This window comes from Anser anser (genome assembly GCF_964211835.1).
Source record: "Anser anser genome assembly, chromosome: 15".
NCBI lineage: Eukaryota > Metazoa > Chordata > Aves > Anseriformes > Anatidae > Anser > Anser anser.
In genome coordinates, this window is record NC_139736.1 from 13,838,623 (window position 1) to 13,863,510 (window position 24,888).

At 43.7% G+C, this 24,888-nt stretch overlaps 3 protein-coding genes across 3 annotated transcripts in view; 2 read left to right on the forward strand and 1 right to left on the reverse strand.

The window, feature by feature from the left end:
* The first annotated feature begins 347 nt into the window (after positions 1 to 347).
* On the forward strand, positions 348 to 10,255 carry JPT2 (Jupiter microtubule associated homolog 2). Its single transcript, XM_083800105.1, has 5 exons — positions 348 to 489; positions 4,437 to 4,585; positions 4,959 to 5,101; positions 7,032 to 7,077; positions 7,800 to 10,255. The coding sequence occupies exons 1-5, from the start codon at positions 446 to 448 to the stop codon at positions 7,982 to 7,984; spliced, it is 567 nt and encodes a 188-aa protein (XP_083656231.1). The 5' UTR covers positions 348 to 445; the 3' UTR covers positions 7,985 to 10,255.
* Positions 10,118 to 24,658, reverse strand: LOC310882003 (lysosomal dipeptide transporter MFSD1-like). Its single transcript, XM_083800111.1, has 8 exons — positions 24,001 to 24,658; positions 23,624 to 23,659; positions 20,737 to 20,828; positions 18,590 to 18,701; positions 17,840 to 17,977; positions 17,123 to 17,262; positions 16,840 to 16,951; positions 10,118 to 15,974 (listed from the first exon to the last, which is right to left on the reverse strand). Exons 1-8 carry the CDS (start codon positions 24,088 to 24,090, stop codon positions 15,858 to 15,860), a joined length of 837 nt encoding a protein of 278 aa, XP_083656237.1. The 5' UTR covers positions 24,091 to 24,658; the 3' UTR covers positions 10,118 to 15,857.
* CARHSP1 (calcium regulated heat stable protein 1) overlaps positions 22,437 to 24,888 on the forward strand; it is a 38,868-nt gene continuing 36,416 nt past the window's right edge. Inside the window, exon 1 of the mRNA XM_083800100.1 lies at positions 22,437 to 22,779. Coding sequence (XP_083656226.1) covers positions 22,452 to 22,779 — 328 coding nt within the window. The 5' untranslated portion in view covers positions 22,437 to 22,451. The remainder of the gene's footprint in view (positions 22,780 to 24,888) is intronic.

Below are 24,888 nucleotides of genomic sequence, written 5' to 3' on the forward strand. Positions count from 1 at the left end.
GCGCGCTCGGTGGAAGGGCCCGAACGCCCCCAGCAGCGCCGCCCGGCGCACCCCTCACGCGCCCCGGGGACCTTCCGAGCACCGCCACGCGCAGCGGCCCCGCCCGGGGCCGGCCGCCGCCCTCCTGCCCTTTTAAGCCTCCTCCCTCCGCTCTCCCCGCCCTTCCTTCCTCCCAACCAATCCCTCTGCCGGTTCCCCCTAACGGACGTGCAGCGCCTCCAATGGGAGCAAGCCAGGGCGAGGGACGGCGCGGGCCCTTTTCAATCTTCCCTCCCGCCGTGAGGCTCACCGGACAGGCGGGACCCCGAGGGGGCGAACCGCGTCCGATAGGCGGATCCCCGTGATGGGCAGCCGGATCAACCAACGGCGGGGCGGGGGCGGGGCGGCCGGCTCTACCTGCTCCCCGGTGAGGCGCGGCGGAGCGCTGCGGAGCCCGGCTGCTGCCATGTTCCAGGGCCCGGAGGCCGACGCTGCCAAGCCCAGCTCCAGGTGGGGCGGCGGCGGAGGGGGGGGAAGCGGCAGGAGCCGGGCGGCGGCGCGGGGCCCCCGGCGGGTCTTTGTTCGGGGCCGGGAGGGGCTGAGGGCGGCGGGGGCGGCCTGAGGCGCGGCGCCGAGGGCCGGGGGGGCCCCGCCGAGGGCCCTTCCAGCCGCGTCCCGGCACCGTCCGGTGGCCGCCGGGGCCGCGGTGAGCTCGCGGGGCCTCGCTTCGCCTCACGGAGGGCCGGCCGGGCCGGAGCGGGGCCCGGCGCCGTCCCCGGGCGGGAGGAGGGAGCTGGGCGGGCCCGGGGCGCCCTCACGGGGTCCGGCACCGACGCCTGCGTGAGCGGTTTAATTACCTTCCCCTAATGAGGCCGCCGCGTGGTGTTTGCGCTCGGATGGGGCCGTGTGTGCTCCTGGCTCGGGGCTGGAGAGGTAACAGCCGTCGGTGAGGTGGTCGCGGGTTTGGAGGGGAAGGAAGCGTTCGGCAGTCGTGGGGGGGGGGCTTTAAGTTCGCCTTTTGTTCTGGTTTTAAGCCGTGGCAGGGTTTTAAAGGATGTTTTCTTCCCAAAACATTTTCTGGTCCTTCCTTAAGCAAAGATTTATTGGTCTTTGGTCATCCAGGGATTGTGCACAGCGATATAGCGAGCGCTGCTGTCCCACTGTTCTGCTGTTTCTGTTTGCTGAGAGAAATTAACTGCCTAGTTTTATTTTTGTTAAACTTTCGTAATGAAGTTTTTTTTTTGTTTTTTAAAAGTTTTGCTATTCCAAAATAAAACCAAATTGCATGTTTAAGAGTTGTTGCTTTGAGGACAAAGCCGGGCAGATTTCTATCATCATGCTGTTGATGTACACTATAAAAATGGCGTGCTGTCATGTGTCCGCAGTTTATCTAGTATACGAGCGGTTTCACAGCTACTTTGTGGAGCTGAAAATGTTCAATATTGTCTGAACTGGTAGCCACCTTGGAAATATAACAATATAATACACATCCTCCCCATCAGTGCTATTGTAAAAATACTGCAGAGCGTTCAGCTCAATAGGAGAATTGACTGAACAAAGCTCGCTGCCTCTTTATAAGATGAGGGAGCTATTTGATGAGCAGGGAATTTGTACTGATCTAACAGCAGAAGCTGGCCTGCAACTTTTGGGGCTTTGTTTTAGGGGCTGGTGTTCCAAACCTTAGCACCTGCTCTCTGGTTGCCCTTCTGCTGGTTAGCCCAGCGAGGGTCTCTGACATGCAATGCATCTGCCTCTCCTGCCTGCTTTGTTAGAGCTCTCCAGAAACCAGGAACTCATTGATCTGCTTTCAGTTGTATATAATTGTAGATGTATAATCTATATAAGAATATTTATTTAGTCAGTGTCTTGAAGTAATGGTTGAGTCTTGGCACCCCTTCCAGAGGTTGGCTGAGAGGTTTAATTAGGGAAGAAAATTCAAATTCAAGGGTGTTTGAGTGTAGCAGAAAAGACCACAAAACCTAATTAAAATTCTTCAAGCCTGCCAGGAGAGAACAAAGCAATTTGTAGAGGCTTTTAAACTTACAGGGTAGGTTCTTAATTTAGCTGTTTGAGATGAATTGACAGAGTTCTAGTCTGTTGGGTGGGAAGAGGCAGATTTAGATTGCACAGAATAAGTTTTTTTTAATTACCGTTTAAAAGAGAAGAGAAAAAAACACCATAGCTTCCTGTCTGCTCCCCTACCGCTGAAAGAGAAAAGATCCAAATTCTCTGGCTATGAGGCACAAAAAGTATTGCTATGCAAACTGGTATAATAGAAATATAAACTAAAATGACTATAAAGTGTATGTTGAATTCGTCTGCTTGAGAGAGTCCAGTGCCGAGCCACGAGGATGATTAAGGGAGTGGAGCACCTCCCTTACGAGGAAGGGCTGAGGGAGCTGGGTCTCTCTAGCTTGGAGGAGATTGAGGGGAGACCTCGTTAATGTTTATAAATATGTAAAGGACGAGCGTCAGGAGGATGGAGCCAGGCTTGTCTCAGTGACATCTAATGATAGGACAAGGAGCGATGGGTGCAAGCTGGAACATAGGAGGTTCCCCTTAAATATGGGAAGAAACTTCTTCAGGGTGAGGGTGACAGAGCACTGGAGCAGGCCGCCCAGGGGGGTTGTGAGGTCTCCTTTTCTGGAGACATTCAAAACCCGCCTGGATGTGTTCCTGTGTGGCCTGATCGAGGTGTTCCTGCTCCGCTAGGGGGATTGGACTGGATGAGCTTTCAAGGTCCCTTCCAATCGCTACCACTTTGTGATGTCCTTTACTCTGCTGAAGCAGCTCACACTGGCATATCAAGTTTGAGCTGTTTCTTGTTGATAGGATTCACGGAGTAAATCTTATTTTATTACTTGGTGTGGGAGACCTGGCCGTCTCACTCTGATCTAGAAGCAAGTGGAACTTGGCAGTGTGAGGAGGCCAGCACTGCCCTAGAGTCTGTGCGGAAACAAAATAACTTTGTATTCTCCCTGGCTTTTGGCTGAAGTGAAGGAGTGCAAAACCCTGTCACGTCTTTGAAACCAGAAGGGGGAAGAGTTCGTTGCTATACTTCTAGGTTATTTTTGGTAGTTCCTCTGAATGTCTTAGTTATCTGAATCAGCATTATTTAGAGTTCTATGGACTTGGTATTGCTGTCGCTTGAATGTTTATTTTGTTATGGAATAATTGGAAGGGTGCTAGTAGTTGGAAGCTTTAGAAATCGAGGAGGGAAATCCAGTTAATGTCTGTGGGGTTCCAACATTTTTTCTGGGTGATGCTAGGAGAAAGGGACGCTGACTGTGCTGATTTGAAAGGGCCTCCTGAGCACCGCAAATGATTCTTCCAGCTTGCTCATTGCAGGAGTAGGGTTTTTTAGGATGTATGCTGTGATAAAAATGGGAGGGCGACGTAAGACTAACAATTGGTTTTGGCTTTATTTTCATGTTTTATTCGGCTTGCTAATCAAATAATCAAGACTTATAATTGTAACTGTAACTTATAATTGTTCCCATTGTATTAGAGGAAAGGTGAGCTTAGGTTCCAGATCTGGTTTTGAGGTGAGAAGAGGTGTAATTCAGCTACTGTATTGCTCAGCTGCTAAGATTTCACGTAGTTGGTCAAGTAGCTATGACTGTGAAGGTTGTTTTTGATACCTAGATGTTCATTGCTTTGCCATACTTCTGTGAATTCTTCAATTAATTCTGTTTACACTACTCTCAGGTAATGGTTCAGTTCCTTTTCAGGAGAGGACTTGAAGTCCCTTAACAAGGCATAGGTATTAACTGGAGACTTATTACTTGATGGCAAGCATGACTTTTAGTAGGTTTTCAAGAAGTTGGTCTAATTCTATTGCAATCTCCAGTTTTTAATAGGATCCATTTGATATACCTGTGGTACGGAGCTCTGATCTTAACGGCTGTGCATCTTGGCAGCTAAAAATTCAGCTTCTCACACTTTTGACTTCCATTCCAAACTCTCCAGCATCTGATATGATAACTGATGGTTGAAACTAGCAAATATTTAGTAGTTAGGAAATATCTGAATTTATTTATAAATTGATGTGTTTGAATTACGTCAGATGCAAAATCAATGTATGTAATTTAACGTAGTCTGACACTGTAGTGGTTTTTTTAAAATACCAATCAGACATAAGTATTTTTGTGTTGTGTCTGGAAGACCACAGATAGCATAGACATTCGTTCTGGTAGCACTGCTGTGACCATTCCAAGTAATAGCAGATAACAGTCAAGTTGACTGACTAGGAGGCTGGTAATATTTTGGGAATATTTTATTAGGGCATCTTCTCAAAAGTAGATGCTTCACGGACTTAACAGATTTACCTGAAGTAAGTTCAAATCAGAATAGTCAATCATAACATACAAGGGGGAATGCGAAGGGGGCATTAAATATGTTGAACGTTGTACATTTCAAACACTTCCATCTCTTGCTTCTCTCATTCTGTGATGTAGGGTATTGAAGCCTCCTGGAGGAGGGTCCAGTAATCTCTTCGGGAGTACAGAAGAAGTTTCTTCTTCCAGCAGGCCACACCGGATGGCATCCAATATCTTTGGAGCATCAGAAGAACCCCAAAATTTTCCAAAAAGAACAAACCCTCCAGGTAAGTGCAGTCTCTTCTTGCAGCATGATTGGGCTCTGAATTGCAAAGCAGAAGTGGTTTCACGTTACTATTGTACAACAATATTTATCTGATGTTATGTTTCTTTACAAAATGAGTACATTTTGTAAAATGGGGGCCTAGGAAATGATGAAGCTGCTTCTGTTCTAGAGTTCTATCATCAGTTAGCTGCAATGAGTACAGCTGTGAAATCTGAGACTCTCTACTGAGTTCTTGTAACAAGGGATTTCAACCAATATCTTCAGGCAAGATATCTCTAGATAGCAGGGGTCTAGAAGTCTGAATTCTTGCATTTTTTTTATATAACGTGGTAAATCTAAGTCATCTGGAAAAAAATGTAACAATTACCTTTCAGGGGGAAAAGAAAGTGGTATTTTTGAGGATTCTGGTACTGCTCAGCCTCGTCCGCGTATGAATCCACCTGGTGGGAAGACAAGTGATATCTTTGGGTCTCCAGTATCTACCAGTGTTGTGCGAGCACACCCAAACAAGCCTAAGGTATTTGTACAATTTTCACTGTTGAGCCAAGAAGCTCGGTGAGTCATCTTATAGTCTTGTTACCAACACAGCAATGCCTGCATTTTTTTTAAATGACGAACCTAAATTATGAATGGGGTAATCTCAAATTAGGCACTTATTCCTGAAATCTCTTTATACATTATCAGCTTTGGTATATTGATTCTCACTATGCCCTGTGGTTTGTAGTAAAACTGTTAATTACACTGCAGAAGTGTATTTTTTTTTTTTTAAATAGTGCTTTTGAATCCTTTGATCATCTTACAAGTGAGGTACAGATGGAGTTCTGGGCACACAGCCAAGAGGTATTTTAAGATGGGTAGAAGATTTCTCTATACTGTGCAGTTTGGCAGAGGTGATGTTGACACCCACTCTGGAAAGCCAGTGTACACCAGTGAACTACAGTCAAAATCGTCCTGTGACCTTGCTGTTGTCTTCACCTCTCTCAAATATATGCATCAACGTTCAACATGAACAAACTTCAGCAGGAGATGATTAAGCTTAAGTGATCAACACTGATGATCAACTTTGAGTTTCAGGTCTAGCATGTGATTGATCTTGTGATGTCAGACAAGTGTATCTTACTGTATCGGGTATCATTGGTTGGTCTTAAAGCTGGGATATGTACGAGTTGGAAAGTTGTGACCAAATCTGGCTTTGGAAAAAAAGGAGGAAACATTCCCAGTTACAGTCAGTTGATTTGTCTGTTCAAAAGCCCTATATTTGGATTTACAACTGTTGCCTTATGCGAAGTAGATACTGTTAAAGGAGTAATTGCCATGTTGGCAGTGTTTTTCGTATGTGAGGTACCATGGAAACCTAGCATCCTATGAAATGCAGCTGACACTCTTTATGCTGAAGAAATAGTAGTAGTCTCATTTTTCTTGGAACCTTAGGAAGAAAAGATTGCACAAATTTAACTATTTTTTTTCAATTTTCCCTCCTAAATTTGAAGGTACGGGTAGTGGGCTTTTGCCTAACTTTTTATGCGTGCTCCCAAGTTTATTTGGGAGGGGTTGAGTCATAAGAAAAGGAGGGGGAAAAAGGCTGTGGAAGCTAGATTTTGTTGGAAGTAGCACTGTTGGAGTAGCAAAGGGCTGTGTTTTGTTCCTCTGTACCCCTTTATGGGGCTGGTCTTTTTTTTTTTTTTGTAATGTAAAATTTTAATTCCTGTGATTTCCTGACTAAAGGGAGGACAGAACTTTGGAAACTCCTTGGAATTTAACTAGAGCATTAAAGTTGTGGGAGATACAGGGATGGAAAGGAGGTAGCATATTTGCAACAATTACTGCAAGTTGAATTTCGTGGGTGGGGAAAACATGAAAGCTTTTCTGCATTATCGTTTTGTATTTCTGACAATTAACGTTATCGGGAAAGTGGTTTTAAAAGGCTTTGTTAATTACCTCACTGTTTGGGTCTCTATTGCTACTCACCTACAACAGTAATTGCCAAACGTCAATTTGGGTGCTGAAGGGCTGCTTGTGTTCTAGTTGTTCTAAGTTGTCTTAACTTCTCTTGGATGGTATTACATACTTGTCAAGAATGGTAATTCCATGCCTTTGGACTGAACTGCTTATCACAGATAAAGTTTTAAGTATCTAATGAATTAGCATAGTGTGTTCATCTGTTTCAATGAATCATCTGAGATGTGCACCTGAATGTAATGTAGGAGTCCACTAATAGAACTAAACTCTAGAATTTCTTCTGGGATTATGAAGTGGTGGAGGGGGATGAAGGGCTGAAGAGTGCAGAAGAGATGAATGTGCAGAAGAGTGTCTGCAGTTGTCAGCTTTTACCATAATAAATGTATGAACTTTGATAAGAAACAAAGGAAAAACTTCTAAAAGATCTTGTGACAGAGTTGCTGTTTGAGAATGGTGATATACTAAGACAGTTTTTGGTTTCATTGCAGGATCACATTGTCTTGAAGGAAGATGAAACACCAAAGAAGCCAGAAGGTCAGCAACAGAAACTCTCTGCTGTTCTTGAGATGACATGATCTGAGGAACAGTTTCTTATGTTTTCCTCTTAAAAACAAGGCTAAAGCTTAGCATTATATAACAGAGGTTTTCCTTCTCTTAGTCAAAAACTGAGTCATGTGACTTCATGGAAATTGTTTTCTTCCTCTTACTGATAACACCCCATTCACAAGCCTTGATAATGTGTATATAGCTTGCATGTATACTTTACTTGATACTATAGGTAGGACGTTTTTCTATATATACAGATTCCATATGTATCTGTCAGATTGCTTCCTTTAAGCGTGTAGTCTTGGCCTTCTCTAGTTGTAAGTAACAAATAGCTGACTGACAAAATGTACTCTGCTAATTACTGTTACAGAATGATGGGAGCGCTGCTTTCAAGCAGTATGAAAGGATTGATTGGTGAATCTCTTAATTGTCTGACACTGCCAAAGTAATTCTGAAGGTACATTGCTTAGCCTACGTGGCTTTCTTAGAAAGATTGCTGAAGCAAGAGAGGAGTTATTACAGAAGTGAAATTCTTCTTCAGTACCTGTTTCTTTCAGGAAAGAATGAATAGGTATAAACCATATCCGTAGTGTACTGTGGATGGGAGCCATGGGGAAAAAATGCAGCCTAGTCAAGATGATGTGTGCAAAAAATGTATTGTTCGCTACAGTCTGCTAGTTGGTCTAATCCTTTTTTTTCTTATTGTTCAGCTGCAGAAAACAACAAACCACAGCTGGAAGACGGTGGTGAGAAAAAAGATCTGGGCAAAGAGGAGCGATGCAAGGAGCCAGAACCCAAGATAGACAATCATGAGCCCAGATTAGGGCCAAGACCACGCTCTCACAACAAAGTTCTCAATCCCCCGGGTGGAAAATCCAGCATTGCGTTCTATTAGGGTCATCTGTTCACTTTCACTAACGGAGTCTGCACAGAAAGTCTTGTCTGTGGTTGTGAGGTCAGTTTATGGACTATTGTTTGTGGATAGGTTCTTAGGCAGATGGATGAGGGTTATGCCAAAGTGTGTGGAAAGGAAACCTGATGATTTGGGGAGGGAGGGCTGGGGAGGGTAAGGGTGCCCTGCAGAAGACATGAGTATGGACTGCCTGCCTGGGTGGGTGGCAGGGGGGGACATTAGTGTAACTTTGTGAAAGAGCAGTGCTACTTTGTGGGGAGTTCATCAGGCCCTTAGGTTCTTAGCTTGCCAGTGGCTCAGGACACTCTTGTGGAGTCAGGCTTTTCCATACAGTCAACATGTAAAAGATTGTGAATGGGTAGGGACCCAGGGGTCACATCTGGAATATTCTGAAGCACAGCAGGTAGGCTGTGCTTTTCTCTAGGCAACAGGACAGATTCACAGTATGAGTTGACCTGCAGTCACTTTAATGTAAATACGTTCAACTGGAACAACTAGTGCTACTGTGTTCTTGAGTGTCTGTAGTCTTTGGTTCTTTTTTTCTCCTTTCTTACCGAACAGTACATGTTTGTGGATACAAGGACAAAACATGCTGAAAGTCTTTTATGCTCTCATAAGTCATCATATGTTAATAAGTATCTTAGCGTTCCCCTCCTCAGAATATTCAGGCATTTCTGCTGCCTTCAGTAATCTGCTGATTACTCTGACTAGCTCTTGATGAATGGTAATACCAGTCCAATGTGCTGTTTCTTCTAGATGCTTCTAGAAGACTTTAAAAGCATCTCGGTTGAGTGCTTGCACACTTCCTGGAGAAGATGTTGGTGCAAACAATAACCTCATGGTATTCTTTGAGGAGAAGCAACCTATGATGTATAGTTAATGTAGAAAATATACTGAGATGTCTAGCCAGCCAGCTTTGATAACCCAACCTGTACAGAAATGCCTTAGTTTCTGCAACAGTTTTTTTTACTTTGTACACTGCGGAAACCAGGACTGTTCTGTTGTCTTTACCACAGTGCATTTTTTTTTGTTTGTCTGTGTTGACTCTGTTAGTGAATTCTCTTGTCTTTGGTCAGCCTTAGATTTGCCTTTGACTGACTCAGATTTCTGTTGGTAAGGGGGAAAAGCTACTTGGATTCTCCCCATACCACAGTTGTAGTTGTTTTGAGACATACTGTAGACTATCCTAGTTGGAGAAACAAAGACTTTAGCAATACAAACCTTTTGATCATGCTGGCTATCTTAAATCATATTTGGAAGATGTGCTTTTCTTTCTTTTGCAGAAGCATATGTTGGGGAGGGTAGCTCACATCATTGATTCTCTGAATTAGCTTTCATGTTCAGAGTTCTGATAATTGAATGCTAACATTAGTTGCTTAGGTGGCTCAGTGAATTTAGTAGTGATTTTTACATTTGACATTCAAAACAGGAGTTGTTCAGGTACACCAAAGAACAAGTGGCCTTATCTGTGTATATCCACTGCTGTACTAGCCCAGGTTCCCTGAAAACTGCTGCTGCTTAGAGGGGACTATCTCTGGGTCAGGTGCTAAAAACTCTCTGTCATTACGGTGCTTATTAGACTGTTCTGTTCAGTATATGTCAGAAGTGGTGGATGACTGCTTGAAGACTTAGTTGCCTTTTCCGATTGTGAAAATGAAATATATGGGAAGTGCTAAGGGTAGAAATAATCATGAAAAGTAGGAATTACAATGCCTTTGTACCTCTCAGATAAATTTAGGACTCCCTGTTATTTTGCCCCCCTGGGAGAACAATGCAGGAATTCTAATTTCAAAAAATTTCAACCCTGTATTCAATTTGTGTTACTTCTAAACATGTATTTCCTAGCAGCTTTTTGAGAGTCTGTGCTGTCTTGCCTCTGAGTCTGATACTTCTGCTTCAATGTCTTGTTCTACTACTTTACAGGCTTTTAAGAGGTTACCAGGTAGAAAAGTCAACCAGAAGTTGTTTTCTGCATTGAAAGGTCTGGTGTAATTGATACTGTCTCTGATACTGAGCTTAGGCTTGGCATCTTTTACTGCATTGGCTACAGTGCCTGTCTTTTAAACAAGCTTCCAACAAGGCCTTAAATTGGTTAAACTGTGTTTACTTTGTTCATTTTTGTTTTTTTTCTTTGGAATTTAAACTGTTTTCAGTTTATCAAGTAAATTTGATAACATTTCTCTGCCACGGAAGGCGATTGGAAATCAGATGATTAATCATGCACTTCTCAATAAACCTCTGTATTTTGCTACATCACTGTGTGCTGTAGATGTTTGCTCTTATAAATTAATGGGTGGTCTAGTTCAGTGTAGATAACACTGAATTTTGGTATCTGAAACTGGAGAAATAACACAAATGTTTTCAGGCCTTCTGTAGTGGAGAGTATTCTTTGGAGATGTGACATCCTACCTGAGGTTGCTCATGAGAAAGCACATCTTGGGAGCTAAGGGACAGCAGCAAGGGTGGGCTGTTCAGATCATTGCATTTCTGTGGGTAACATTCCACGTTCTGCATGATGCAGGAATGCTGTTATGCTCTTCAACAATATTGTAAATAGGCTTGAATGTTCACGTTTTCAATATTTCAATGTTTTGTACAATAACATAACTCCCCTTAAGCAGGGATGCTCTTCATGTGGAGGAGTTGCATCCCCATTTCTACACTTCCAAAGAGCAGAACTCTCCTCTTATGCCATATTATCTCTGCCAACGGAACGGAGCTAACTATAACTCCAGTTCCTGGTGAGCTGGACATTCTGTCCTCTCAGCCAGCTTGTTTTAAGTCTGAGTTTATGCCATAAGTTACAGACTGTGATACCCTACAGAGCCTCTCACCTACCACTTGTTTCTAGTCATTCTGTTCCGCACTGAGAGTTTTGCTGCTTGTGGTTAAGAACTTCTCTCTCAAGCCTGCATAATGCTTTGGATAGCATCTGCTTAGTGTGAGAACCTGTGAATATCCTTGATACCTACCGCATTAGTAACAAGGGATTGTCTTTATATTGTAGACAATACTATAGTTTCATTTTGCAGCTACACATTGTCATTGCTTTGCCCCTCAATTGGGAATTTGAAGTTTAAACATGGTAGAACGTTATCCAGGTTACTGGCTTATTTTTGGAAGAAAAATTAAGGTATCTGTGCTACTAAGCTTAAAAGTGGTTAAAGGATTACTTGCACGTTTTGACAAGTAGTGTCAAATTAGAGAAAACAATTCTAGGCATTGCTGCTTAGTTCCTAAATACATCACCGTGCCTGTACAGTACAAGGTGATGTTCTAACAAACAACTCAGCTGCATTGTGTAATCCCTGCTAATCCCCTGTGAAAATGATTAATCCAGATTAGTGCATATTTTCCACTGTTAAGACTGACTTTTATGCACTCTGTTTTAAGCAAGCATTGCCTGATATTGTTCTGCTACATCACTGTATAACCTTTGATAAACAAAAGCATAGTTTGTGCTCTTGATAAGGAAGATTGTCCTCTCTATTGGTGTTTTAAATAAGTGGCGTTACTGCTTATTTGTTTTTGAAGTATTTATAGACATTACTCATACTTGGAAAATCTAAAGTACATTCCTGGGGCTTGTCTAGTGAGAGCACATGTAAAGTAGTGTTGTATGGATTCAATTATTTAAGCACTAAAAATGAGTAACTGTTGTGATATGTTCCTTGCTAATTCCAGGATTACTGACAAATTCTAGCAGTTGACAGCTGTATAATATCATACTGGTGCATGGGTGTCCACGTACCTCAGCTATCCATGTGACTGCATGATGGAGAAGAGTTTGTTTGCCTGTCAAAGTGAGGACTGTGCTCAATTGGCACTTGGATCTTCATAGTTTGGGAATCAACTGACCACCTAGCATTTTGCTCAAGTCCTCTGACTTATCTCCTGTTGAACTTCTGCTTGAAGCTCTGCTGAAGTTCTGTATCGCTTCCCTTAGGGAACGGTGAAGGTTTAGAACGTTGAGGCTAGGGTTTTGCATTTATTTGTTTATTTTTCTTGGAGGAATAAAGCAGGGTCATAACCAAGATAGTATGCTGTACTACACTACAGAAAGCAATAGGATACTGAGTCTGGCTTTGCCTTCTTTCAAGTTGCAACTCCTGTCTTGGAAATTAGCTCTGGCATCTCAACAGTAGCTGCAAACAAGAAGCAGGAAAACAGGCAAAGTGAAGGTGGCTTTCTAGTCATCAGTGGAGTAATTAGTGAAAAGAGCAGTTAAACAGGAGTGACAGGAAGCTGCTGACGTACTCTAATGGAGATGAGCAGGTACTCTTTCTTGTTCTCTGCCTCCTTACTGTAGTTATGTCAGCTTCAAGTTTTATTAGTCTGAGCAGGAAGACATGAACAGTCTTTTAGGAACAGCTCTTCTCTGTAAGAGGCTCTAACAGCAGCCTCCCAACCCAAAGATGGTGCAACAGACATAAGGGCCACTAGAAATCTTCCCCCCCCCCCCTTTTTTTTTTTAAGATTACATGAAAGGGTTTATAAGAGCATTTGCCAGTGATCTTTGTAAAATGGTATCTACAAAGACCTCTGCAACCAGCAGAAGTTCTCATGTTACAGGCTGCGATGCACAAATACCCAGGAAAGCTTCACAGTGACACCCAGTAGGCAGGGAGACTTCCAGGGCTACATCTTCAGGAGAACTGCTTACCAGTAGCAGGTTTTAAGGAAAGTATGTCACAACGGTTCATCAAAACATTAGAGTAAAACTGTAGTAACTGGGAAGTAGATAATGTGATGGAAAATAAATTGGCATGGTTTTGACCTTCTTCATGGGAACTGAATGCAGGACTTCCAGTGGCTATTCTAGCACTCATTACAAGAACAACGCCGCTGAGTTTAGCTGCAGAATTATGTGGTGTATAAACTGAGACAGCTTGACTTCCTGTCAACCGGGCTGATTGGACTGATAGTCATCGCTTTTGCGTAAGGTGTTGGTAGTAACTGACACAAAATCAGCTCTTTGGAACATGTCTTCTCTAGACAAGCCTCCAGCTTGAGCATATGCTGCATGTGTTTTTTAATAATCACATTTGGAAAAATACCTTTAAGTTATTCCAGTTGGAAAAAAAAAGGGAAACAGCAGGATTTGAGCACTGAAGAATAGTACAGTGTTCAGAAGAGAAGTATTCAAAGCCACAGTCTAGCAAGAGTCTGACTTAGCAGCTGAGTGAAAATACTGTAGTGGGACATCAGGGATAAATCACTGAAGCTTGCTTAAAAGCTCTAAACAACAGTGCTAGCTTTCTGCAATATTGTCAGAGTAAAAGAACAAGTCCTTAGTACTGCTTATTCAATTTAAAACAGGTATTATTCTGAGGAGAGGACAGATGACATTTCTTTTTGTACAAAGTATGCAACATGTTCACAAGTACTGTCTTGGCTTTTGAAGCCCTAAATTCACAGGCCTTGATCCTCGTGGGGGACTTTACCACCCTGATATTGACTGGTAGGGCAATACTGCAGCCCTCAAGCACGAGATCTCGAATCTAGGAGATTACTAGTGTGCATGGATGACGGCTTCCGGGCACAAGTGACTGAGGAGCCAATAAAGCAATGTGCTCTCCTGGACCTGATACTTATAAGCAGGGAAGAACTGGTCAGGGAGGTGATGCTTGTAAGCAGCCTTGGGTGTGGTGACCATGAGATTGTGAAGTTCAGGATTCTAAGAGGGGAGCAGAGCAAAAAAAAGCAGGGCCACAACCCTGGATTTCAACCTCTTTGAAGATCCTCCTGGAAGAATGCCTTGGGATACAGTCCTAGAGAGATCCAGGAGAGCTGGCTGATATTCAAGGATCACTTCCTCCAAGTTCAATAAGGGTCTGTCCCAACAAACAAGAAATCAAGCAAAGGCAGCAGAAAGCCTTGGATGAGAAAGAACCTCCTCACTGGGCTCAGACATAAAAAAGACGCGTACAAGAGGTGGTAGCAGGGGCAGGTGGCTTGGCTTTCCTAATCTCTCAGACAGCAATTCTGTCCTCCCAAGTCCATGTGGAATTGATTCTAGCAAGGGATGTGAAGGGCAACTAGAAGAGCTTCTACAAGTACATAAACAATAAAAGGAAGATGAGGGAAAATGTGGGCCAGCTGCTGAATGGCAGACCTGGTGAGAAAGGACATAAAAGAGGCTGAGATTCTGAGTGCCTGCCTTGCCTCAGTCTTTACCAGTAAGACTGGTTTTCAGGAATCCCATGCCCCTGAGACCCAAGGGAAAGCCGCTCCTCACAGGACCTGTGTTCCAGGCCCTTCACCAGCTTCATAGCCCTTCTCTGGACACATTCCAGGGCCTCGATGTCCTTCTTGCAGTGAGGGGCCCAGAACTGAACACAGCGCTCAAGGTGTGGCCTCCCCAGAGCAGAGTACAAGGGGAACGATCACCGCCCTGGCCTTGCTGGCTGCACTACTCCTGACACAAGCCAGGATAACATTGGCCTTCTTGGCCACCTGGGCACACTGCTGGCTCATGTTCAGGTGAGTGTTGACTGACACCCCTAGATCCTTTTCCTCTGCACAGCTTTCCAGCCTCTGTCCTTCAAGCCTGTAGCGCTGCATGGGGTTGTTGTGGCCAAAGTGCAGGACCCGGCACTTAGCCATGTTGAACCTCATCTCACTGGCCTCTGCCCATCGACCCATCCTGTCCAGCTCCCTCTGCAGGGCCTTCGGCCCTCCTGCAGATGGACACTTTCCCCCCCAACTTGGCGTCATCTGCAAACTTACTGAGGGTGCACTCAATTCCCTCATCCAAATCATCAATAATATACATAAATACCTGCTGGGAGGCAGTGAAGGAGGCGCCAGAGTCTTCTCAGGCCATGAGGCAGTATGCAGAAAAAAAAAAAAAAAAAACCATGAAATTCCATCTGAACACAAGGAACTTTTTTTTTTCTTTAAACTGTGAGGGTGCTCAAACATAGGAACAGGTTGCCCAGCAGTAGTAGAGTCTCCATCTGTGGGAATACTCAGTTTAAGAAAATTTTGCTTCAATGTGTGGATTTATCTTGTGACCACCACTTAAGACCGGATGTTGTCAGTGGCTAAATTGCCTTCAGTCTACCAGCATTTATATCAAATGCAACTTAAAGAGAACTTTTTCTCTTAAGAATTTATTTATTTAAGGCATTCATTTCAGCATCTCTTATATTTGGCTATGCGAAAGCTTACTTCATTCTTGAAGCATCCTTTGTGCTTTTGTAAACACTTTGCGAGTGTTTGAGTTTTGCATGGTGAAAAGGGTAATTGGCTGAGTAAAACAGCCCTTAGCATTCGTAAGAGCACCCTGGTTTAAAGGACAGAATTTTGGATCAAAACCTTTTATGTTTTTGTGGGCAAATAAATAGGCACTGCTTGTGGAAGCATTGCTGTAAGGTAAAATGCAATTAAGCTACGCTTGTGTACCAAACCTAATCCCTTTGATTTACCTGGTCTTCTACCTCCTGCCTAAAGAATAATGATGGTGTTACTTGGGATATCTAATTTGTAAATGATGCGTGCTAATGCAGAGCAGTAAGTAAAACAGGCCTTTCAAGGTACCTGGTTTAGCAAGTTCTGATACACAGAACCTAATGGCTCGAGACCAAGCTTCAGCTGTGTTATTTACTTACTGTAGCGTAGTTCCCAAGGTGCCCAGTGGAGGTCTCTATACACTGGCTGTGTACCAATGCCTAGGAACCACGTGGCAGCCATGTTTCGTTCGTGTGCCGGGTACGAGGAAGTGGAAACGTTCTGTTTCTGTAGATAGTCTCCTCCATGACTCCCTTTAAAGACGGGCAGACTAAAAGTCTGCTTTAAAACTGAAGTGATTAGTGATGTCTGGCAGCTGTTACTGTTCTCAGATTGCTCGGGTTCAGTTGACAGAGCCTTTGTTTCTCCTTTCATCATCAAGGAGCAGGGTGGTATCTGCAGGGTCTCTGTCGTCCTGCTCCACAGGTGCTCCCTTTCTTGTTCTGTTCAGTGTCCCACCCTAGAAATTCAGAGAAGGAATTAGTGATGAAAAGTATATTGTTCTTCCTGTACGTGCGTTGTGGTTTAACCTGGCAGGCAGCTAAGCAGCACACGGCTGTTTGCTTCACACGCACCCAATCTCCCCCACTGCAGTGGGATGGGGGAAAGAATTCGGGGGGGGGGGGGTATAAAATCTCATGGGTTGAGATAAAGACAGTTTAATAGGACAGAAAAGGAAGGGGAATAATAGTAATGATGATAATAACAAAATGTACAAAGCAAGTGATGCACAATGCATCACCACCTGCTGACCGATGCACATCCCGTCCCTGAGCAGTGGTCCCTCCCCACTCCGGCCAGCCCCCCATGTAATAGTTCACCATGACGCCAGATGGTATGGAATACCCCTTTGGCCAGCTGGGGTCAGCTGTCCTGGGTCTGTCCCCTCCCAGCTCCTGCTGCACCCCCAGCCTGCCCGCTGGCAGGGCCATGTGAGAACCTGAGAAGCCCTTGGCTTGGTGTAAGCACTGCTCTGCAACAACTAAAACATCAATGTGTTACCAATATTCTTCTCCTCCTAAATCCCAAACACAGCACCATAGCAGGCACTAGGAGGACAATTTACTCTATCCCAGCCAAACCAGGCCAACATGTATCACAACTAGGGTGAGGCCCTTACCCTCACCTTTCAAAGAATCACAGCCACAAATAGCTTGATACTAGGTCAGACTCATATGCACTGCAGCAATATCTTAGTAGATAATCCTTTTTATGCAGTCCATTTTTGTGTAGGGGGAATTACTTATACACACACCTAAGAGCTACGGCACCAATAAAAGCAAATTGATGATGCAAAGCTATTCTTTGCCTTTTATCATGCTTCCCTGTTTCCTGTCCACAACACTGAGGCTAACAGAAACGACGATACGTGCAATAGTGTTTGCCAACATAAAGATTGTCATCTGTTGCCAGCGCCACAGGGGGATCTTTAATTCACTAGAAAAGGCCAAAACAAGATGGAACAACTAGTCACTTGAAGACTTTTAAGGCACCTCTACAGTTTCTTGCAACATCAGGTTGCAAATACACTGATTTATGTTTGTAGTATTCCACTAACACACTGCTGATGCCCTTACTTGTTGGGGGGGGGGGGGGGAGCATTCTCACCTGGACTTTGTTCCTACAATGTGTCCAACAACAAGATTTGAAAAACCAATTCCAAGCATCTGAACAGAAGTTGCAAGCCCCATAGCTGTCCCTGAAGTTGCTTGAGGGACCACAAGAGGTACGGATGACCACATACTAGCCTGGTAGGAATGACGAAAGGAAGAATTAAGTAAGTGTTATTGAAAGGTGTTAAATGGTCATCAGTTTTAAGAGGACTTATTCCTACTAAACAAACACCTATGCTTTATCTTCAAAAAAAATCTGGTATATATCGCTCCCAGCCAACGGCAGGTTCTAGACTGTTATCCCTCCTTTTCAAGCAGAGCTTGAGACAGCCTGGACAACGCATGTAGTGTGAAACCAGAATAACACGACTGGATTTCTGAAGGGGAGTTAGACCTGATGACTTAGCTCATAAGACTCTAAAAAGATTCAGGTGGTACATACGGTTGAAAAACTACTGGGAAAAATAAAAATAGTTTAATGCTTCATGCTACGTCAAATGGTCCCTTACTGTGCTTTGAGTTTTGTTCCACATTGATTCATTGCTGGGCATTTGTTACTAACCTAGGTCTATGGGTCTTGGGAGCCAATGACTTTAAACCGTAGCTGTTAAACCTGCTCCTCAGCACACAAAAGCCGTGATATACGCCAGCCGGGGTGTGGAAGGATCACAGCACAAAACACTCAACTAAAGCAGTGGGGTTGTGAACTTACAGCAGCAAAGGAGTAAGTTATCCCCAGCCAGGTGGTAGATACCAGTGGAGGAACAGATGTAAATGCCAGGAGAGCGAAGACTGGCAGGGTCAATGCCGCACAGCTAACAGCAAAGATGCCTCTCAGTCCAACATGGTCCTGGTAAAAGAAACAAAGAGAAAACCTCTTACAAGGGATCCTTACTTCCCACAGATCCTAGTGCTCTCTTTGAAATGAGCAGCTGAGCAAAGCGGGCTGGTGTGAGTGGCAGTAGTGTAATTTTCTAGCTATTGAAAATAGCCCTAGCTATTTCCTAGCTCATGAGTTGGGACAAACCCTTACCAGAGAATCAGTGTTAGGCATTCATGTGAAATGGTAGGTTTTAATAAAGGGGGGGAAAAATACACCATTCTACAGTTAGAGAAATAAGGAAGAGTTTGACAAAATGTGGGCTGACTATGTGCAGGTTGTCCTTCCCCATTTAATTGCAAATCTTATCCCGATCCTTGCTTTTCCAGTCGCAGACTTCTCAAAACGTGCAGCCATTTCCCAGTGTTTGGCGATACCACAGCAGAATTAAGGATCAGAGGGTTACATATACACAGGTTAACATTATTTCTCACAATTTCATTCAGACTGAAGCACATCTTCCAGGCTGCAAGGAATTAAAGGACGGCTTGTCCAGCAACAACAGGCTAAATTCTGCTTGGGGGAGTTATAACAGACATTTGAAAAAATTAGGAAAAAGTATTTCTGTTTCTGGATATTCACAATTAATATGCCAGCTGCTGCAGAGAGAACAAGGGAGCTGTCGTACACTGCCCCAGCAATATCAGCGGCATCCTGCTGAGTGTAACCAGAATATTTATCTTGGATAAACTTGCTGAAAAAAAATAAAATGACTGGAAGAAAAAAGTTAAATAACTAGGATTCTTGATCTGGCTATTTTGATGGAAAGTAAGTCTGAGCACAAATATATGGATAGAAAGGGTTTTAATTAGAGGACTTGTAAGCAACTTTGATACAATCTGGATAGTAGTTCCAAGCATTGGTTGATTTGTTTCTATTGCCTTTTTAATTGGTGCACAGCACAGGGATGCTGGTAGCTTAAAGCACTACTTTCAGGACTTTTCTGCAAGCAAAGAGTAAAACTGCAGGTGAAGGTTTTGCTTATGTTCAATTATGTCAGCACAGCTCACAGGAAAAATTTTGCAGTCACCTGTCCAAAACCTGGCTTTTTTTTTTTTTTTTTAGCATTTCTCTTTGAAGAGACATGAAGTAACCATTCTCAATCCACGAGTGAAAATGCTGAGGAGCAGGAAAATATTTTAAAATAATCTGTCAGCAAAGATCAGCATTTAAATTGAACATCTATGTTTTAGAAGAACCAAGATTTCCCCCACAGCCTCTTAGCATCTTTAAGAAGATCTCTAGTTAAAGCAGAAATTATATAAACCAGGTTTTGTTTCATTTTTAGGAAGTCAGCCTTTCGCCTTCTCTAGGGACACATTAAAATGGCATAAAATCTTACTCAAATTCTTTACAGAATTTACAGTCACAACAGCTTTGAGAGACTAGTTTATTTAGAGATCCTGTACCTCCTTAAACCTAGTTTGGCTTTGCGTTGTTACTTACTATTAGTAATAACTAGCCTTTATAGCTTGTGCTGTCATCAAAGTATGAAACAACACCGTCCCCTGAAGTTTTACTGCAACAGAATTCATCAAGCAGGAGTGGCCTTGAAACCATTATTTTCCAACAGGGAAGCAGCAGAGCATATTTTGCCAGAAGAGACGCTTGAAACATGATTTAGTGCCTTGACGTTTGCTGCGCAACAGAATGCAAGGAGGCAGAATTGCAAAAATGAGGATTGTTTTCAGATGTAACTGTTTTCAGTTAAAATGAGAAGGCAACTCACAGGAAGTCCATCTCATCAAGGCCTTGATTATTCTTGCCCTCTTGAATTTCTTTGTTTTACTATTAATAACTTAATTTTACATTTGCTACAACAGCTGATAACATTTCTTCATTCTGCTGTAAGGAACCTGCTTTGGCAGGGGGGTTGGACCCGATGATCTTTCAAGGTCCCTTCCAACCCCTACAACTCTGTGATTCTGTGATTCCTCACCCATTCAGGGTGGCCTACTATACCTCACTAATGAAATACTACCAAAATAATTTTCACGTTTTTTACTACAGGCCTTTGCTAGTATACAAGTTCACAATTATTACGTGATAGAAGCCGCATCATCCACATTTTACAAATAGGAATAAAGTTGCAAAATGACTTTCTGAAGCAGAACCACAGGACAGAAACAGGAGTCCTCATTTAGTTGAACAGGTTGCTTGTTTGTCTCAAGCAACTGAAGGTATTAAAAAGGAAGTCTCCAAGACTTGCATTCGGATGCAAAGGTTTCCTCACTTCCAGATCCAGGCTGCTGAAAACAGCTTTGTTCCAAGCACTGCAGACAACATGCTGGAACTGCAGGACAGAACTGCCTGAGGCCTGTGAAGCCAAAGCCTCACCCGTCTCTAAATGTAGTCTGCTACACTAGCACAAAGGTGAGATGTCTCTGAACTGTTTTTTAATTAACGTGTTTCTTCCCCTTCTCCCAAATCCTTCTGTTCCTCCTGTAGCAGTGTTCCAAGCTTAATATATTGAATGAATCATTTCCCTTTAAGTTATTTTTGCCTTACTTCAGAAGCCTCCCTCATCTCAGATTGTCTTTGAAGGGGAAAAAAGGTCAAAGAACCCTCATATTCTTTAACTAAGCGTTAAAAATATGTTTCTCTGCATTTCATGAGTGGAAGGAAAAACCATATTATCCCCATATTTCCCAGTCAATTAAAAATCAAGGGGTCTGCAGGGCTCAGGTAGGCTTGTGTCAGTCAGTGGGAATATGGCCATAGAACAATACCTGGCAAAGGGGAAGATCCCATTGTAGAAGAACATGATGGTGAGAACCAGGAGCCAGTAGCGAAGGGCAAGTTGCCTGATGTCCTGAATCCTCTGCGAAGAAAAGATGTGCCCTCACTCAACAGGAAATAGTCTTCTACTTCACATTAATGTCACTTTCTGTAAGCCTTCTAAGGCATTCTGCTGCTCATAACATAATCTTTCTTTAGAAGGAGAACCTGAAGACATGCTAGGCAAGAGAAAAAAATATCCAAATACAGAGTCGATGGATATGCCTTCCTACCAAGCTGCTCACTAGTGACTTCTGTACTGGTACAGAGTCTCTCCCTTCCCAGTAAAGATGACTGAATTTCACCTACATGCAAATCATGGGCAGAGGAGCCCGGGAATGTTTTAGTTTAAGAAAAGGAAGAATGACCGTAAGAAGATAAGTCTGCCAGAGGCCAGCTCATGCCATCTCTCACTATTTACCATGTAAAGAGGTAAGTGATACCTGTTTGGTAGGGTTTGGGCACACCTTCCAGGAGTATAAAATGGGAGGTGGTTACAACCCAGGGCCAACTTACTTGAAAGCTGATTTACTCCTTGTCCATGGCATAGTGTCCCAAGTTTGGCTGTGAGGGTTGGTTTGGGACTCATCTCTCATCATGCTATTAAAAATGCTCTGGATACGATAACTACATTTGGGGGCTAAATCCTCCACGTGAAGGAAAGGTGGAAAGATGTTTGGCTAAGTTCTTGTTGAGAAGGTTACGTTAGTGCTATTCTTGCTATGCTGTGTTATTGATGATCAAACAACAATTTGGGCCTTTGTTTTCATCATTTCAAATACGTAAAGCATTTGCAAGTTTATTTTTATCTGTAATTAGCATTACCTGAATTCTAAATCCTAACCATGGAAGGAGATTTATGTATCTTTAAGAACATTTTGTTTCCCTGATCCCGCTGCTATGATTTATCTGAGAATAGGAAAGATGTCCTCAATTCCTACGCTTTGCAAACTGAATAGAAGCAATCTAAAGCATGATTCAAAGTTACAGATGATTAAGATAGTGAGAGCATATAATAACTTGTCAGATACTGGCTATGAAAAAATGGATCTTATAAAATAGAATGACTCTATCCAGTTGTAGAGTAAACAGCTTTAAATGAAAGGTGGATGGCATACTTTGAGTTTGGCACATTGCTGTTGCATTGCTCAATTTCCAGTTGGCATTGTGACTGGACATGAGACCATAAAGTGCAACAGAGCCCTCTGAGCACATCTGAACACTCATATCTTAAAGGAGTTAAGGGTATTTCTCCTGCTATTATTCTCTGCTACAATCTAATCTAATCGTTGAAAGCCTGCTTCTTATTTCCAGGCAGAATTCATTCATGTCCAGCCCACGCTATTTGTGCTTGTGCCAACCATATCTTGTAGATGAAGTAGTGCCAAAAATTGGTCCAGAAGCAGGAACTGGGAATCAGGATTGCCTTTGTGGTGTTTGAGCTGTTCCAGACTAACTTATGGTTTTCTAATAGTGGTGGACAGCATTTACCTTATGTTGAGCACCAGCACCCACCTAATCATTGAAGACCTGTTCAAGCCACCTCATCCTTGCCGCTGTGCATGGACGTATTTCACCCACCGTTACTAATGAATCACATTAGCTGATACATTTCCCCCCTACACACTCATTTCCTTGTCTCAAATTGTGTAAGTAATTGCATTAAATGAATGAAAAGTGGTATAATGATGCTATGCTATCAAGAAATCCTTCTGTTTTTTCCCTGTCAGGATTGCTGAGGGGAGTGCTCAGTCCCTGCAAGAGCCCAGAGCCATGTCTCAGTAAGCAGGGGACCAGGCAACAGGAAAGGAGAGACGCAGGAGAGCCCTGTGGCTCTGGACCACCACCTGTCCTCCTTCCAACTGTGAGCTGTGCCTTGCTGGGCCACGCTGACAGCGGTGGCCTTGGGCAGGGTTCCCAGTCCTGCTCGTGTCCTGGGGAAGGAGCCAACGCTGCCCTGCTGCCCACCCCACGCCAGCAACGGAGAGAGCAAGGTAGGCATGTGAGCTGAAGATGATTAACTGGTCATGATTTAATTGTTTTGGGGGAAAGAAAAAGGGGAGGGAGGCAGCTCAGAGTTCAGGGGGATGCTGGAACCTCTCTGTTTCCAGCAGCTGGTGGAAAAAGCAGCAGGCAAAATCGCATTTCCTCACTGTGACGCATGTACACACACGCACATGGAGTCCCCGATACCCAGAATCCAATATTAAAAAACAGCCTCATGACTGTGGACGTACATTGTTGCATTATCTCCCACATGTTGTGCACATATGTTTGGGAAGAGTATAGAGAGAGGGGAAAGGAAGAGGGACAACTCAGAACTTTTGAGGAAAGCATGGGTTTAATCCCAGCCCATGTGCCTGGAGGAATTGCTCTGAACAGTGCTCACTTATGTAATGCTTTCCCTTCAACCTCCTCCACCTATAAAAAAAAATCAGTCTGGCCACACAAAGCAAAACAGAAAAGATTCACAGGAATACAATTAATATTTTAAGCAAGAGAAGTCATCAGTCCCATCACTGTTTATCTTCCAAAGGGGTAAGAACACAGAGAGGTAAGATACTTAAGATACAGAGAGGTAAGAAGACCTTGTGGTTGACCTAGAATGCTGATTACTTCATGTTGTGCAGTTTCCCCTAGACCCCTAAGATAAAACACTGGCTCCTCTGTTAGGGGACTTTTGCTTATTTCTGCACACCCCCCACCCTCCCCCCCCAAAAAAAAAGAAGCCCTGTCACTATTGGTTTATGGCAGTTTGCCACAAGTTGCACATTGCTGTTTCTTATTTGATTATGGTTGGCTAAAAGACTGTATACTTCTGCCTTCTGTAAATCTTACCTTTGTAATGATACAAGTACATGCTTTGTCTGGTATCTATAAATGGAAAACAACAACAACAATAATTCAGTGCCTAAGCTATCTTCCTGAAACCATGCTCTAAAGTATTGTGGCTTATTATCAGCTAGGAAAATTGTGCACAAATAGAAGCACGGCTAAAACTTGTTCCAGGATTCTATCCCTTAAGCCAGCCAGCCAAGAAAACAGATTGGATGGTGCTTTTGGCTCGGTTAAGATGGTGAGGTGACTGGTGAGAAATCATGTGTATAATAGCTCTGTATAATTTGCAGGTTCCACAGGAATCTATGTTAATTTGGGGCATAAGTGGATGCACCTTGTTTTGTTTGAAATGATCTTTTGAGGGTCATGAGTAATACCTGTAGCCCAGCTTCTTGCGCTCTGAAACTGGTACTGGTCCCTGGTGACAACACTGGATGAAGACAGCTGCTTCTCTGATGTAGCATCATTCAGTCATTCTTGTATTCCTAGGAAAGTCTGTGACGATTAACTGAGACTCTGTCCTCGTAACTATCCTGTATCGGTTGTCTTGCTGCAGCTTCTGCTTCGGGCCCTACTGTGACAGATTACACAGCTCTGGTTCATGCAGACGGCAAATGTGTCCAAATGATTGTACTGCAGCGCACATGCAGGTGCTTTCTCATCAGCTGGCACCACAGCTAAGTTCCTCATCCTTCTTACTGCAAAATCGAGGAAGACTTACCAGGATTATTCTTCTGGAAAGTCATCGGGTTTTACCAACCTCTCTGACCATATCAGCCTTTCTTTAGCACAATTTTCATAACTTCATGGAATGGTTTGGGTTGGAAGGGGCCTTAAAGACTATCAATTTGCAGCCCCTGCCATGGGCAGGGACACCTCTCACCAGATGAGGGTGCCCAAACCCCATCCAGCCCGGCCCTGGGCGCTGCCAGGGACGGGGCACCCACAGCTCCTCCTGGCCTGGGCCAGGGCCTCGCCGCCCTCGTGGCGAAACATTTCTTCCTGCAGGCCCTGGTAGCAAGTCTCTCCCCAACTTCCTTACAAGCCCCCTTTGCATAACGAAGGGCTACAACAAGGTTTCCCTGAGCGTTCTCTTCTCCAGCCTGAGCAGCTTTTCTTCTCTCACCTCGCTAGTGACTTCTCATTCTTTCCACAAACACGCTCAAGGCCAAGCGTGCTCTTCCGGGCTGTCACCAGGCGAAAACTCCGCCGGAGCGGTGCGCGCCCTCCGGGCGAACAAAACCCGGCCGACAAACCCACGGAGC

Bases quoted from the DNA above. Each gene is read 5' to 3' on its own strand.
- JPT2 (XM_083800105.1), top strand. From the start codon at position 446: ATGTTCCAGGGCCCGGAGGCCGACGCTGCCAAGCCCAGCTCCAG. The intron at 490-4,436 runs GTGGGGCGGCGG...TCTGTGATGTAG, and splicing joins GCTGCCAAGCCCAGCTCCAG to GGTATTGAAGCCTCCTGGAG. The intron at 5,102-7,031 runs GTATTTGTACAA...GTTTCATTGCAG, and splicing joins CACACCCAAACAAGCCTAAG to GATCACATTGTCTTGAAGGA.
- LOC310882003 (XM_083800111.1), bottom strand. From the start codon at position 24,090: ATGATGCTACATCAGAGAAGCAGCTGTCTTCATCCAGTGTTGTCACCA. The intron at 16,952-17,122 runs GTGAGAATGCTC...GGCCTTTTCTAG, and splicing joins ATTGTAGGAACAAAGTCCAG to TGAATTAAAGATCCCCCTGT. The intron at 15,975-16,839 runs GGAAGCATGATA...CTGAATTTCTAG, and splicing joins GTGTTGTGGACAGGAAACAG to GGTGGGACACTGAACAGAAC.